The sequence below is a fragment of the Anomaloglossus baeobatrachus genome, chromosome 4 (assembly GCF_048569485.1).
Source record: "Anomaloglossus baeobatrachus isolate aAnoBae1 chromosome 4, aAnoBae1.hap1, whole genome shotgun sequence".
NCBI classification, from domain to species: domain Eukaryota; kingdom Metazoa; phylum Chordata; class Amphibia; order Anura; family Aromobatidae; genus Anomaloglossus; species Anomaloglossus baeobatrachus.
The window spans coordinates 17,513,623-17,528,150 of record NC_134356.1 but is presented as its reverse complement, the minus strand read 5'-3'; the positions used below and the strand labels follow the sequence as shown (position 1 = coordinate 17,528,150).

The 14,528-nt window shown below is 48.0% G+C and overlaps 1 protein-coding gene across 3 annotated transcripts in view; it reads right to left on the bottom strand.

Moving 5' to 3' along the window:
• The window catches only part of LMNTD1 (lamin tail domain containing 1), a 133,137-nt gene that overhangs the window by 42,376 nt on the left and 76,233 nt on the right, over positions 1 to 14,528 (bottom strand). For all 3 annotated transcript variants that reach the window (XR_012752963.1, XM_075343760.1, XM_075343759.1), the window contains exons 8-15: positions 12,768 to 12,869; positions 6,900 to 7,018; positions 5,594 to 5,799; positions 5,208 to 5,406; positions 3,446 to 3,632; positions 1,725 to 1,844; positions 627 to 835; positions 377 to 549 (exon numbers count right to left, since the gene is read on the bottom strand). Coding sequence is in view for 2 of the 3 variants with exons in the window: in XM_075343760.1 (XP_075199875.1) it covers positions 377 to 549; positions 627 to 835; positions 1,725 to 1,844; positions 3,446 to 3,632; positions 5,208 to 5,406; positions 5,594 to 5,799; positions 6,900 to 7,018; positions 12,768 to 12,869 (1,315 nt within the window). In the remaining variant the exon portion in view is untranslated. The remainder of the gene's footprint in view (positions 1 to 376; positions 550 to 626; positions 836 to 1,724; positions 1,845 to 3,445; positions 3,633 to 5,207; positions 5,407 to 5,593; positions 5,800 to 6,899; positions 7,019 to 12,767; positions 12,870 to 14,528) is intronic.

Genomic DNA, 14,528 nt, shown 5'->3' with positions numbered 1-14,528 from the left:
GTACGGTGTTGTTCGTCATTCCCGGGGTGTCACACGTAGCGATGTGTGCTGCCTCAGGAACGACGAACAACCTGCGTCCTGCACCATCAACGATATTTGGGAAATGAACAACAGGTCAACGATCAACGATTAGGTGAGTAATTTTGATCATGAACACTCGCTCATAGGTGTCACACGCAATGACGTCGCTAACGACGACGGATGTGCGTCATGAATTCCGTGACCCCGACGACATATCGTTAGCGATATCGTTGCGTGTAAAGCCCCCTTTAGGCTACTTTGTCATTGGCTGTGGCACATCTTGCTGCTGGAGAAACTTTCTCCCTTTTGTCTGCCTTTTAAAGACATTTTTCTCCATGTAGTTCTTACTTCTCACCTGAAGAGGGCACCGTTTTAGCAGTGTGAGACCTCGTCTGCCGACACAAGCTGCTTCCATCACCTCCCAGTGACACACGATGATTGGGGTTGAAGTCGGGATGAGTGGGAGACGCTGTACTCTGTGTCCAAGGGCTGGATGTAGGTGGCCGGACAACGGGTGGGATCCTCTCTCTATAGAACACAGGAGACGTTTGAGCCGTCAGAGTATCAGGTTCTGTAGCCGCCGAGGAGACAGAGATGTATTCTACCTTCTCAGGAGACGTGGCAGTTTCTCCAGTTTACAATGACCGTTGGATGCTTTTGGGGATAGACTTCCGTCGTTCGTGGCTTCTACATCCATTTGATTTGGCTCATGTATTAATTCTGATGAATGGATTTTGGGGTCAGATTTAAAAATCTCATATCTTTCTAATGATTTTCTTGTTTTTTCCCTTAGCGGAGTGAACCAAGCCACGGCCTAAAAAATACACAAAACAATAAAAAAAATTATATAGAAATTAAAATTCTCTTAATCCAAGATCTTGCCGTATGGGATCAGCTAGGATGGGCCCGCTCTTGTTATAGGAGCAACAATAACAGACTGGGCCTCCACCACTTTGAGGACTTAATTGTGTCTCCAAAACTTAACCTCCTTTCCCAAATTTGTTCTTCCAACTCACCTGGCTCCTGGGAGTCTCTATTTATATGGGTAGTGTATGGACACTTGCCATTGGAGTCCATTTTTGGGGGTGGTGGAGAGGGAAATCCCAACAAACCTATGAGAGGAATTTAATTTTGCAAACCTCACCCTAAAGTGACCTGTTTGGGGGGCATCTTAGTGGGCAGTAAGAAATGACGGTGGGTATGGAGGTTGCATGAAGGATTATCTGAGATTTTTTCTGAACAAACAGGTGGAGAGGTAGCCACATGTACATGACAATCACTCTTTTGATGTCTTAGCTATCTCCATAATTCCCATAGACTTCATTAAATAGACAATGCCTAACAAGTTTCCTATATATCAGCTTGAAAGAGAGTCTGACGAGACTCGGGTCCCGATGATGGGACACTAGTTCTCACCAATTTTTTCTAAAGGCCACCAAGATTCAGGTCAGATGTTGTAGATGGACTCTGGTTATCATGCCTGAAGTGGCCCAATGATCCCTCAGCCACATAAGACAACAGTGTCATAAATTCTACATGGAAGATAGGGGGAACTAGTCCAGATTTTGCATTGGGACCCAGAAGCTTCATGTCGTAGCTTTACTTGGGCTCCCGTTACATTTTGAGTCTATGGGATCTGTAATGGAGCTGAAGAAGCTTTATAAAACTTTTTGCGTAAAGTTGATTAATGTAAAATATCTTACTTGTCCATTTGGGTTACACAATATTGTTGTACACTTTGGTTCCGTTACAAACTTGTTTTGCTCTTTCCACAGGAAATCAGTGGGGGGTTTATGAGGGACACCGGCTTCAGACGCCCAAACCTGGGATCAATATGGAAAAGATGACGTCATGTTTGTAATGTCGTTATAAGTTGTAGCACTGACTGTTTTTGCTATTTATCCCAAAAAAAACAAAAGTAACATTACAAAAAAGGTTTACTTGGGCCAACACAACTTCTGAAGTTGAAGGTCAAAAATTAATAGATGTCTCCCCATTTTAACACCACAAAACTGACCACATTGAAGAAAAGAAGGCGTATAAGGTGCCTCCGACTGTCGTACAACATTGTCTGAATTTCAAATGCCAAATTCTCCTGTGTTCCCATTTGATTAGCTAACATCAGAGGGGTCCAGTAACACTTGTCTCTCTTTTATCCATTGAAAATACTTAAATAATGGGCTACTTATGTGAAATGGGACACATGGGCATCCTAAAAATAAAGTAATTGTTCAGATGTGACCTCTGAGACTCATCTGCAGTTCAGCTGGTCTTCAAAACCTTACCACCATTGAACAATCTTTCTTCAAAACCTGATCAACAAACATGTCTTATTTAAGACCAGACCACTGAAAAACTCCTTCAAGATGCAACATCTGAAGAACTCTTCATAAACACATGAAGACTGAACAAACCAAGTTTAAGACCCACCTATTCAACAATCCTTCAAGAATCAGACTCCGGAAGAACTCTTCATGAAAACCAGACCACTGAAAAGTATTTTCTCAAGACCTGAACACTGAAGAAGTCTTCTTCAAGACTTGATCACTGAACGTATATATTGTATATAAATTACAGTACGTTCAGTGATCAAGTATTGAAATGGATTTATTCAGTGGTCAGATCTTGAGAAAATGTTTGTTAGTGATCAGGTCTTGAAGAAGGCGGGTTCGATGGTTGAGTCAGGTGTCTTCAGTCATAAGGTCTTGATGAAAAGATCTTCAGTTGTCAAATCTCGAATAAGTTTTTTTATAATTTATATACAGTATATAAGACTTCTTGGAGAAGTGACTACTGAAGAACACTTCATCAAGACCTTATAACTGAACACACCGACTCAATCCGTAAACAAGTTTTATTCCAGATCAGACTAATGAAGAACTCTTCCTCGAAACCAGACCACTGAAGAACATTTTCTCAAGACCAGGACACTGAAGAACTCTTGTTGAAGACGTGTCTATTGAACAGGCTCTTCTTCAGGGTCATCCCAAGAACCACCCATTAGGATAATCCTTATTTTGACTTATAACAAATGTTTTTTACAGCCTTACCTCTCAGACATGACTAATAAACCAATGTCTCCATGAACAAACCACGCATCTTTTTGACAATTGAACTAGAAGTACTTTCTCCAAGATTATAGCACAGAAAAACTTATTTTAGGACAACTCTTCTTCAAGACCTGACCTCTTCCACATGTGACCTTTGAGCTACACAAACAATCTGCCAATTAACACAAATCGCTCAGTAACTGCTCATAAATGGCTATCTTCTCAGAACACCAAAAAAAACCCCCAGAACAGAATTGGGCATTGCATATATGTTAATTGACTAAACTGAGTAGAAGCTCTTCATGTTTGGTCAACACTTTGCCAGCTTTTGGATTTACACCATATTTTGAGTCTATCTTTTCCACTTTGCTTACAGTCACATCACAACTTGCTAGGACTCTAGATTTTGGTGGGAAGCGGTAGATGGACACGGGATGTCCAAGAATGTTCTGCTGCAGTAGATAACCTCCAATGTCTTCTTCTTTATCAAGAGATCGGTTGGCAAGTCTCACACAATGGCCTCTAGGATGAATTTCTATTATTTCCAGATTTCCAAGAGCACTAAAGGGTCCAAGAGACATATGAGAAGATTATTATGACCTACATCCTACATAAATGTGAAGACTTAAAGCCTAAAAAGTAGGAAGGACACATAACAGTTGGGTAACGGGCCCATTTAGAACTTTTACATAAGGTTTAATCTATACCTTTATCTAACTATTTCTACCTTTATACACCTATTCCTGACTTTATAGGTGTATTTGCATATAAGCCACCTTATTTTAGAAACTTATAATCCTCACCTTGATGACTATGGGTCTTCATGTTGGGTGCTGGTGCTTGGTATTATAAATGTTAACGTTGAATTATTGAGAATGTCTGGTTTATGTAACTTTCCTCTCGATGCATCATGACACATAACACTTCTGAGAAAAGCAAAAGTATGTAATGCCCGGGGCTACTGAAGACAAAAATATCAATTTGTCTGTTTGCCGGAGACCACAGACACCTGGAGGTTCACACGTCTTCCAGACAGAGACCGACAGATTGTTAAGGAGCTTCTTCCTTGTACAGAATGTACCTCTTCCATTTTAAGTTTCATTATCATTTTTTTTTTTTTTTTTTAAATATTCTATATTTTATATAAAAAAAGAAGAGGCAAACTCTGATACCTTGACACTATTTTCCCCTAGATCAGGAGGTTGGGAGTCTTGTCCATCCCCTTAGTTCCCTTGTGGTGAGACACTCAAGCAAAATCTTTTTTCGGGTCCACTTTGTTTTTTGTAGAGGGTGCAACTAGTCTAGGTCTGTTGTACCCAACGGAAACTAGATAGAGAAACCTTGATGAAAGATCTACCTGGAATTCAAATACTAGGATATCGGGCTTAAGAGGTCAACAGACACTGGCTTAAAATTATTGTTCTATTGACTTTTCATGTAGGTTTCTTCTGATGGGCCCGTCAAGTAGATCAGGAGGATGGTTTATGGGTCATGCTGGTCAACAAGAGATGGGAATGGGAGAATAAGTGCCTGGTTCACCTGGAGACGTCTATGGTTTAAAGTGGAACCTACCTACAAGTTAGCAAGCCTCAAACTCACCTGGTTCATTGGGTCCATCTAAGATATGATGGTGACAGATGGTATCAAACTACACGGGGATTAGGGCATTCAAATGCTAGGATCTTGGGCTTAAGAGGTCAATAGACACTGGCTTAAAAATATTGCTCTATTGACTCTTCATGTAGGTTTCTTCTGATGGGCCCGTCAAGTAGACTAGGTGGATGGTCTATGGGTCTCTTGAGGGTCATGATGGCTAACAAGAGATGGGAAGGGGGTGAACAAGTGCCTCGTTCACCTGGAGACTTCTATGGTTTAAGGTGGAACCTTCTTACAGGTTAGCAACCTTCTTACAGGTTAGCAAGCCTCAAACTCACCTGCTGCATTGGGTCCACCTCAAAGATGATGGTGAGAGATGGAGTCAAACTGTATGGGGGTTGGGGCCTATTAGATGTCATGTAAGAATTATCAATAGAAGTTACAAAGTAAACATGAATGGACTATACAATGAAATCGAGGGAAAGTAGTGAGGACATGACATGTAAAGACAATTGATGAAGGGTCCGATGATAAACTGACCTAGATACAGCTGATTTGGTGCCACCACCAGTTGTGGGCGAAGTGTTGGTGACTACTTGAGGATACACATTTTCCATCATGGATGCAAAAGAGCTTTGTGTTTTACTAGCGTCTGAAGTGGTGGAACTCAAGAGAGGAGCAGTGGCCGGCCTCATCACCGGCTCATCATGGTGGCCTTCATCTTCCGGGTACAGTAGATCTAAAATTAAGTTTTTAGAGGGACAATGTTCAGATTAGTTTCTGATAATCTGATCTCTAGATGGTGCTGTGATATTGCTGATAATTTTCCCCGACCTCAGTTGTGCTGGGCACCATACATACAATAACTGTAGCCACAGTTGGTTCTCAGAACATATCTTGACCTTTCATGGACACAAAAGTCTTACCAGGACTTTCCTCTTCTGGTGAATTAGTCTCGTCGGAGGCAGCTCCGTTGTTAGACTGTGTACTGGGATCTGATGGGGTTAATTCAGGAAGAGGACCACTGGTGTACCCAGGAGGAGGGTGGAAGGCAGGGTGCTGGAAAGGTTCCGGTAATAAATGTGAGGAGGATGGCGGGGTGCGGAGAGTGAGCAGCGGGCGGACATTCATCCTGCAGAGAAGACAGGGGCCCTTACTGTAAATGCAATTAGGACAGCGATGGGGGTTGGTAATAATCTCCGAAAGAGAAGTAACTCTATCTAGCATCATTTTTTAAATCCAGAGCAACTGTATTATTCTAATATAGGTGCTCTCTGAACACTGACCAGCAGGTGGCAGCATTGATATGTAAACTCCTCCAGCTTCCAGGAATCCTTCAAAACTTTGAGAGCGGCTCTGGATGAGAGTGCAGAATAGGAGGAGTATATGAGAAGTAGAGTGATTCAGTGTCACACATGGATTCATCCTGGAGATCTGTGATCACAGACTGAAGCCAAAAAAGTACAGATGCTGCATCTCAAGCGCAGAAACGTCTACTCTACATTTACCAACTTAACTGTTCCGTCCAATTCATACATTGTACAACGCCAATTCCAAAAAAAAGCTGTCGAGAGTCAATTTCTAATTAAGTCAGTTGACTGTATAAAAAGAGTGTGATAGGAAGGCAGAGTCAGAAGCAAAGATGGTCAGAGATTTACAAATCTGAACAACTGCATCTTAAAATTGTTGAAAAATGTCAGAGAAATGTTCCTTAATGTAAAATTGCAACAACTTTGTATATCTCACCATCTATTTATAGGAGATTTCCATTCTAGTTATCTTTCCATTTTTTTGGAACTGAGGCTGTAAGTGTACCTGTCATTAGGCTGTTCATACACTGTCCTGCTGGAAAGACCTCAGCGATCAACTGTAAATGACCTTCGAAAGAGTTACCTTTCCCTACAGCGCCACCTCAGGTAACACAGAGAATTGCACAGCTCTAATTGAAATTAATGAGCTGTCTGTATAAGTAACGGAGACGTTGGGTCCTCCAGAGTGATGGACGCTCTTATGACGGACCTTTCAATCTCTGGAGGTCTCAGCTCAATTGAAGTGAATGGATTTGAAGTATAATATCGCATCCAACTGGTGAACAAGGGTGGCGCTATTTCTGGAAAGGCAAACCTATTGTTGTACTCTTGGACAACTCCTTTAAGCCTCCTCCGATCCCAGATCCCACCATAGACCATGATGGAGAGCGCTACACACTTCCTATAGTAGATGCCTCCTTACTGCTGTTCCTCCTCCTCCAGCAAAGACTTCAGGGCATCCAACTCGTTCCTCAGTGAAACGTTGGTTTCTTGAAAGGTGTTCAGCTCCTTCATTTTGGCCAAAAGAAGATCCTGCAGCTCCTGGAAGAAACACGACGTCCAATATGTGAGACACAGAGAAAAAAGGTGAAACAGCACAATAAAAGAGGGATTGTGCGCGCAAGGCCTCCTAAACAAGTACCCAGTTCTAATTTTATAAGAAAAAAGAAGGCAGCACAATAAAATATGCAAAAGAAAATGTGGACTTTCATGAGCCCATGTGGCACAGATTCGGTTTCACAGAACCTTTTTCTTAGACGTATATATGGCGTATTAAATTCACTCTGATAATAAGATCCTCTTTAGGAACATTACTTTTCCTTCAGAAGGACTTTCCGCCGCCCCCCCCTCTCCCTCTTTCCTGCCGCTGATTGTAATGATCTGCGTTCAAGGACTTTGCTGAGCTGCAATAAGAACCTAATTAAATCTCAGACAATCCCTTCTTCAGCACGGAGGACGCGTCATGTGACCTCGGTCATTAGTTGGATCGGCTTCAGAAGGTTCGATTTTTGCTCTCGAAAAAACAATTAGTGGCTGAATGATGTCTGGATCGTCGCGATGTCTGATTTACAGCGTAACTAGCGGACAATTATCAGCACCACCTCAGCGTTACGTAGAAGTGACCATATGATAATCCTCCAAAAAACATGAGGCTCATCAGTATCACTTATGCAGACCCTTCCTCTCCCAGAGACCCCCCTCCTTTCTTGCAGATTAGTGATGTGTCGGTCGCGAACGATCCGACACAAAGATCCAGCTCCCTGCTGTGACTGACAGGAGCCGGATCACCAGTGTGAGCCACTGAAATCACTAAACGGCTCTTTTCGCAGTCAAAACCCCGCCCACCCGCGGCTAAACTCCGCCTACTCAGCAATCTAATTGGCCACTTGTGAGTGGGCGGGGTTTAGCCATGGGTGGGCGGGGCTTTGGTGGCATTACTATAATCTTAAATATGTGTTCACCTGGGGTGAACACATATTTAATAAGGAGCCGAGAACGATCCAAAAGATCCGGGGTTTTTTGGTGAACGGAGCCATGGGAATCGGATCACAAAAAAGAGCCGGACTGCCCATCACTATTGCAATTCCTACTCTCCCCCAGATACCTCCTCTCAAAGATACCACCTCTCCCGCAGACTCCTCCTTTACTACAGACTCCTCCTTTACTACAGACCCCTCCTTTAATACAGACCGCTCCTCTCCCACTGACCCCACCTCTCTTGCAAACCCCTCCTTTACGACAGACCCTTCCTTTACTACAGACCACTCTTCTCCCACTAACTCCTCCTCTCAGGCAGATCCCTCCACTCAGACAGATCCCTCCTCTCAGACAGATCCCTCCTCTCAGACAGATCCCTCCTCTCAGACAGATCCCTCCTCTCAGACAGATCCCTCCTCTCAGACAGATCCCTTCTCTCAGACAGATCCCTCCTCTCAGACAGATCCCTCCTCTCAGGCAGACACCACCTGTCCTACAGACCCCCTCCTCTCCCATAAACCCCACCTTTCCCAAAGACGCCTTCTCTCCCACAGAGCCCTCCTCTCCTGCAGACTCCATCACTTTTGCAGACTCCTCCTCTCCTGTCAACCCTTCCTCTCTTAGACTCCTCCTCTACTGCAGTCACCTTCTTTGCTACAGACCACTCTGTTTCCGTAGACCCTTTATCTCCTGCAGACTCCTTCACTCCCACAGACCCCTCTTCTCTCAGAAACTCTTCCTATACTGCAGGCCCCTCCTGTCCCACAGACTTTTCCTCTCCCACAGACTCCTCCTCTCCCACAGACTCCTCCTCTCCCACAGACTCCTCCTCTCCCACAGACTCCTCCTCTCCCACAGACTCCTCCTCTCCCACAGACTCTTCCTCTCCTGTCTTCTCTCCTGCAGACCCCTCCTCTCTCACAGACTCTTCCTCTCCTGTCTTCTCTCCTGCAGACCCCTCCTCTCTCACAGACTCATCTTCTCCTGTCTTCTCTCCTGCAGACCCCTCCTCTCTCACAGACTTATCCTGTCCTGTCTTCTCTCCTGCAGACCCCTCCTCTCTCACAGACTCATCTTCTCCTGTTTTCTCTTCTGCAGACCCCTCCTCTCTCACAGACTCATCCTGTCCTGTCTTCTATCCTGCAGACCCCTCCTCTCTCACAGACTCATCTTCTCCTGTCTTCTCTTCTGCAGACCCCTCCTCTCTCATAGACTCTTCTTCTCCTGTCTTCTCTCCTGCAGACCCCTCCTCTCTCACAGACTCTTCCTCTCCTGTCTTCTCTCCTGCAGACCCCTCCTCTCTCACAGACTCATCCTCTCCTGTCTTCTCTCCCGCAGACCCCTCCTCTCTTACAGACTCATCCTCTCCTGTCTTCTCTCCCGCAGACCCCTCCTCTCTCACAGACTCATCCTCTCCTGTCTTCTCTCCTGCAGACCCCTCCTCTCTCACAGACTCTTCCTCTCCTGTCTTCTCTCCTGCAGACCCCTCCTCTCTCACAGACTCTTCCTCTCCTGTCTTCTCTCCTGCAGACCCCTCCTCTCTCACAGACTCATCCTCTCCTGTCTTCTCTCCTGCAGACCCCTCCTCTCTCACAGACTCTTCCTCTCCTGTCTTCTCTCCTGCAGACCCCTCCTCTCTCACAGACTCTTCCTCTCCCACAGACTCCTCCTCTCCCACAGACTCCTCCTCTCCCACAGACTCCTCCTCTCCCACAGACTCATCTTCTCCTGTCTTCTCTCCTGAAGACCCCTCCTCTCTCACAGACTCATCCTCTCCTGTCTTCTCTTCTGCAGACCCCTCCTCTCTCACAGACTCTTCCTCTCCTGTCTTCTCTCCTGCAGACCCCTCCTCTCTCACAGACTCTTCCTCTCCTGTCTTCTCTCCTGCAGACCCCTCCTCTCTCACAGACTCTTCCTCTCCTGTCTTCTCTCCTGCAGACCCCTCCTCTCTCACAGACTCATCTTCTCCTGTCTTCTCTCCTGCAGACCCCTCCTCTCTCACAGACTCTTCCTCTCCTGTCTTCTCTCCTGCAGACCCCTCCTCTCTCACAGACTCATCTTCTCCTGTCTTCTCTCCTGCAGACCCCTCCTCTCTCACAGACTTATCCTGTCCTGTCTTCTCTCCTGCAGACCCCTCCTCTCTCACAGACTCATCTTCTCCTGTTTTCTCTTCTGCAGACCCCTCCTCTCTCACAGACTCATCCTGTCCTGTCTTCTATCCTGCAGACCCCTCCTCTCTCACAGACTCATCTTCTCCTGTCTTCTCTTCTGCAGACCCCTCCTCTCTCATAGACTCTTCCTCTCCTGTCTTCTCTCCTGCAGACCCCTCCTCTCTCACAGACTCTTCCTCTCCTGTCTTCTCTCCTGCAGACCCCTCCTCTCTCACAGACTCTTCCTCTCCTGTCTTCTCTCCTGCAGACCCCTCCTCTCTCACAGACTCTTCCTCTCCTGTCTTCTCTCCTGCAGACCCCTCCTCTCTCACAGACTCATCTTCTCCTGTCTTCTCTCCTGCAGACCCCTCCTCTCTCACAGACTCATCTTCTCCTGTCTTCTCTCCTGCAGACCCCTCCTCTCTCACAGACTTATCCTGTCCTGTCTTCTCTCCTGCAGACCCCTCCTCTCTCACAGACTCATCTTCTCCTGTTTTCTCTTCTGCAGACCCCTCCTCTCTCACAGACTCATCCTGTCCTGTCTTCTATCCTGCAGACCCCTCCTCTCTCACAGACTCATCTTCTCCTGTCTTCTCTTCTGCAGACCCCTCCTCTCTCATAGACTCTTCCTCTCCTGTCTTCTCTCCTGCAGACCCCTCCTCTCTCACAGACTCTTCCTCTCCTGTCTTCTCTCCTGCAGACCCCTCCTCTCTCACAGACTCATCCTCTCCTGTCTTCTCTCCCGCAGACCCCTCCTCTCTTACGGACTCATCCTCTCCTGTCTTCTCTCCCGCAGACCCCTCCTCTCTCACAGACTCATCCTCTCCTGTCTTCTCTCCTGCAGACCCCTCCTCTCTCACAGACTCTTCCTCTCCTGTCTTCTCTCCTGCAGACCCCTCCTCTCTCACAGACTCTTCCTCTCCTGTCTTCTCTCCCGCAGACCCCCTCCTCTCTCACAGACTCTTCCTCTCCTGTCTTCTCTCCTGCAGACCCCTCCTCTCTCACAGACTCATCCTCTCCTGTCTTCTCTCCTGCAGACCCCTCCTCTCTCACAGACTCTTCCTCTCCTGTCTTCTCTCCTGCAGACCCCTCCTCTCTCACAGGCTCATCCTCTCCTGTCTTTTCTTCTGCAGACCCCTCCTCTCTCACAGACTCATCCTCTCCTGTCTTTTCTTCTGCAGACCCCTCCTCTCTCACAGACTCATCCTCTCCTGTCTTTTCTTCTGCAGACCCCTCCTCTCTCACAGACTCATCCTGTCCTGTCTTCTCTCCTGCAGACCTCTCCTCTCTCACAGACTCTTCCTCTCCTGTCTTCTCTCCTGCAGACCGCTCCTCTCTCACAGACTCTTCCTCTCCTGTCTTCTCTCCTGCAGACCCCTCCTCTCTCACAGACTCTTCCTCTCCTGTCTTCTCTCCTGCAGACCTCTCCTCTCTCACAGACTCTTCCTCTCCTGTCTTCTCTCCTGCAGACCGCTCCTCTCTCACAGACTCTTCCTCTCCTGTCTTCTCTCCTGCAGACCCCTCCTCTCTCACAGACTCTTCCTCTCCTGTCTTCTCTCCTGCAGACCTCTCCTCTCTCACAGACTCTTCCTCTCCTGTCTTCTCTCCTGCAGACCTCTCCTCTCTCACAGACTCTTCCTCTCCTGTCTTCTCTCCTGCAGACCCCTCCTCTCTCACAGACTCATCCTCTCCTGTCTTCTCTCCTGCAGACCGCTCCTCTCTCACAGACTCTTCCTCTCCTGTCTTCTCTCCTGCAGACCCCTCCTCTCTCACAGACTCTTCCTCTCCTGTCTTCTCTCCTGCAGACCTCTCCTCTCTCACAGACTCTTCCTCTCCTGTCTTCTCTCCTGCAGACCGCTCCTCTCTCACAGACTCTTCCTCTCCTGTCTTCTCTCCTGCAGACCCCTCCTCTCTCACAGACTCTTCCTCTCCTGTCTTCTCTCCTGCAGACCTCTCCTCTCTCACAGACTCTTCCTCTCCTGTCTTCTCTCCTGCAGACCTCTCCTCTCTCACAGACTCTTCCTCTCCTGTCTTCTCTCCTGCAGACCGCTCCTCTCTCACAGACTCTTCCTCTCCTGTCTTCTCTCCTGCAGACCGCTCCTCTCTCACAGACTCTTCCTCTACTGCAGACGCCTCCTGTCACGCAGACTTTTACTCTTTTTCTGTACACGTCTCTCCTGCAGAATGCTTTTCCCTCTCAGACCCCCTAATCTCCTGGTTGGCACTGTGTTATGAAGGCACTATGTCTGGCACTGTAGTGGTTTTTTTTGGGAGCAGCAGACTATTTTGGGGTGTGGCATATATAATATAATAAATATCCTCAGCATTGTTATCACCCCCCCTTGCATGCAGCTCTAGTATTGTATTCATGAACCAGGAGGTTCAGGATGTGCAGGAATTATTGAAAATGTTTACATTTACAATTTAATATTTATAAAAAAAAAAGCCAAATCTCAGAACTTTGTCAGATGTCTCTTCTGTTACTGTTGCAGAAGGGGAAGGAAATGCCGAGAACGGCAATAATGAGGCTGTGAATGGCCCCATTGTTGGGGGAGGCCGGCCGTGCTCTTAGGACACACAATTGCCCATATAATGGGAAATTAATAGACATTCTCCATCTGCAGCTCCCAGCGCGGCTCATTACAGAGGGGCACACCACTGACCTCCAGCCGGGCCTCCAGGACCTCAACGTGACGCCGGCCCCTCACGTGTTCGGCCTCCACCTTCTCCGCTAATGTCCTGTTGTCGGATTCTTCAGAGAAAAGCTAAAGAGACAAATGCAGAGGATTAAAAACCATTGTACTGCTCTGCTACTGTTCTCTGTTTTCACCCACTTCAGATGGATTGTTCATTGATGTTGCTCTGTCCCCCAAAGTGCCCCGAAAAGCAGCATCAGGAAGATGCCCCCATTAGCAGTGTCAAAAAAGTGCCCCCAATAAAATGTGGCCCCATCATTAGCATGGTGCCCCCTCATTAGCAGTATTGGGGTGGTACCTTCTTATAAGCAGTGTCAGCATGGTGCCCCCATATAAGCAGTGTAACAGTTATACCACAACCGCAGCAGCGACACACCACACCGGAACCGCAGCAGCGACACACCACACCGGAACCGCAGCAGCGACACACCACACCGGAACCGCAGCAGCGACACACCACACCGGAACCGCAGCAGTGACACACCACACCGGAACCGCAGCAGCGACACACCACACCGGAACCGCAGCAGCGACACACCACACCGGAACCGAAGCAGCGACACACCACACCGGAACCGCAGCAGCGACACACCACACCGGAACCGAAGCAGCGACACACCACACCGGAACCGCAGCAGCGACACACCACACCGGAACCGAAGCAGCGACACACCACACCGGAACCGCAGCAGCGACACACCACACCGGAACCGCAGCAGCGACACACCACACCGGAACCGCAGCAGCGACACACCACACCGGAACCACAGCACACCGCACCGGAACCGCAGCAGCGAGACACCGCACCGGAACCGCAGCACACCGCACCGGAACCACAGCACACCGCACCGAAACCGCAGCAGCGACACACCACACCGGAACCGCAGCAGCGACACACCGCACCGGAACCGCAGCACACCGCACCGGAACCGCAACAGCGACACACCGCACCGGAACCGCAGCAGGGACACACCGCACCGGAACCGCAGCAGCGACACATCACACCAGAACCGCAGCAGCGACACACCGCACCGGAACCGCAGCAGCGACACATCACACCTGAACCGCAGCAGCGACACACCGCACTGGAACCGCAGCAGCGACACATCACACCTGAACCGCAGCAGCGACACACCGCACCGGAACAGCAGCACACCGCACTGGAAGCGCAGCAGATATCACTAATGTTCCTGAGCTTCTATTTTCGCCATTTTCCCGTCTCTGGGAGGTGCTCGCTGCTTCTCTCCTCCGCACACCTGCGCCTTTCCAATTAGTCCAGTCTAATAACCAGTGGTGATGCATTAGAAAGCATGTGCCCCCTCCCATGAGAAGACCCAGGTGTTCAGACCCTGTATCTACACAAAAAACGCAAAACAGAGGGGAGGGGCGGCGGGATCCGGGCATCAGCTGCGGACAAGGAGCTGGCACTTCACATGTGGTAATGAGCGATCTCTGTGCGTCCTCAGCCCCCTGCTCTCCACATACAGCAGCACAGACCCAATATCACTGGGAAAGCCAAAAACACCAGTACAAGAGGATACTGGAGATTCATCCTGTGCTCACTGCTGACACCTGGAGGGAAGGAATGGAATCACAGCGCAAGGGAACAACAGGTCTATTGTCACAGTGAAGAGGGAGCGAAGAGCGCGGGTCAGAGGTCACTCAAGAACGAGGGAAAATAGCCCAGAAATATCATCACAGAGGAAATAATAACCCCAGTGGTAGAAA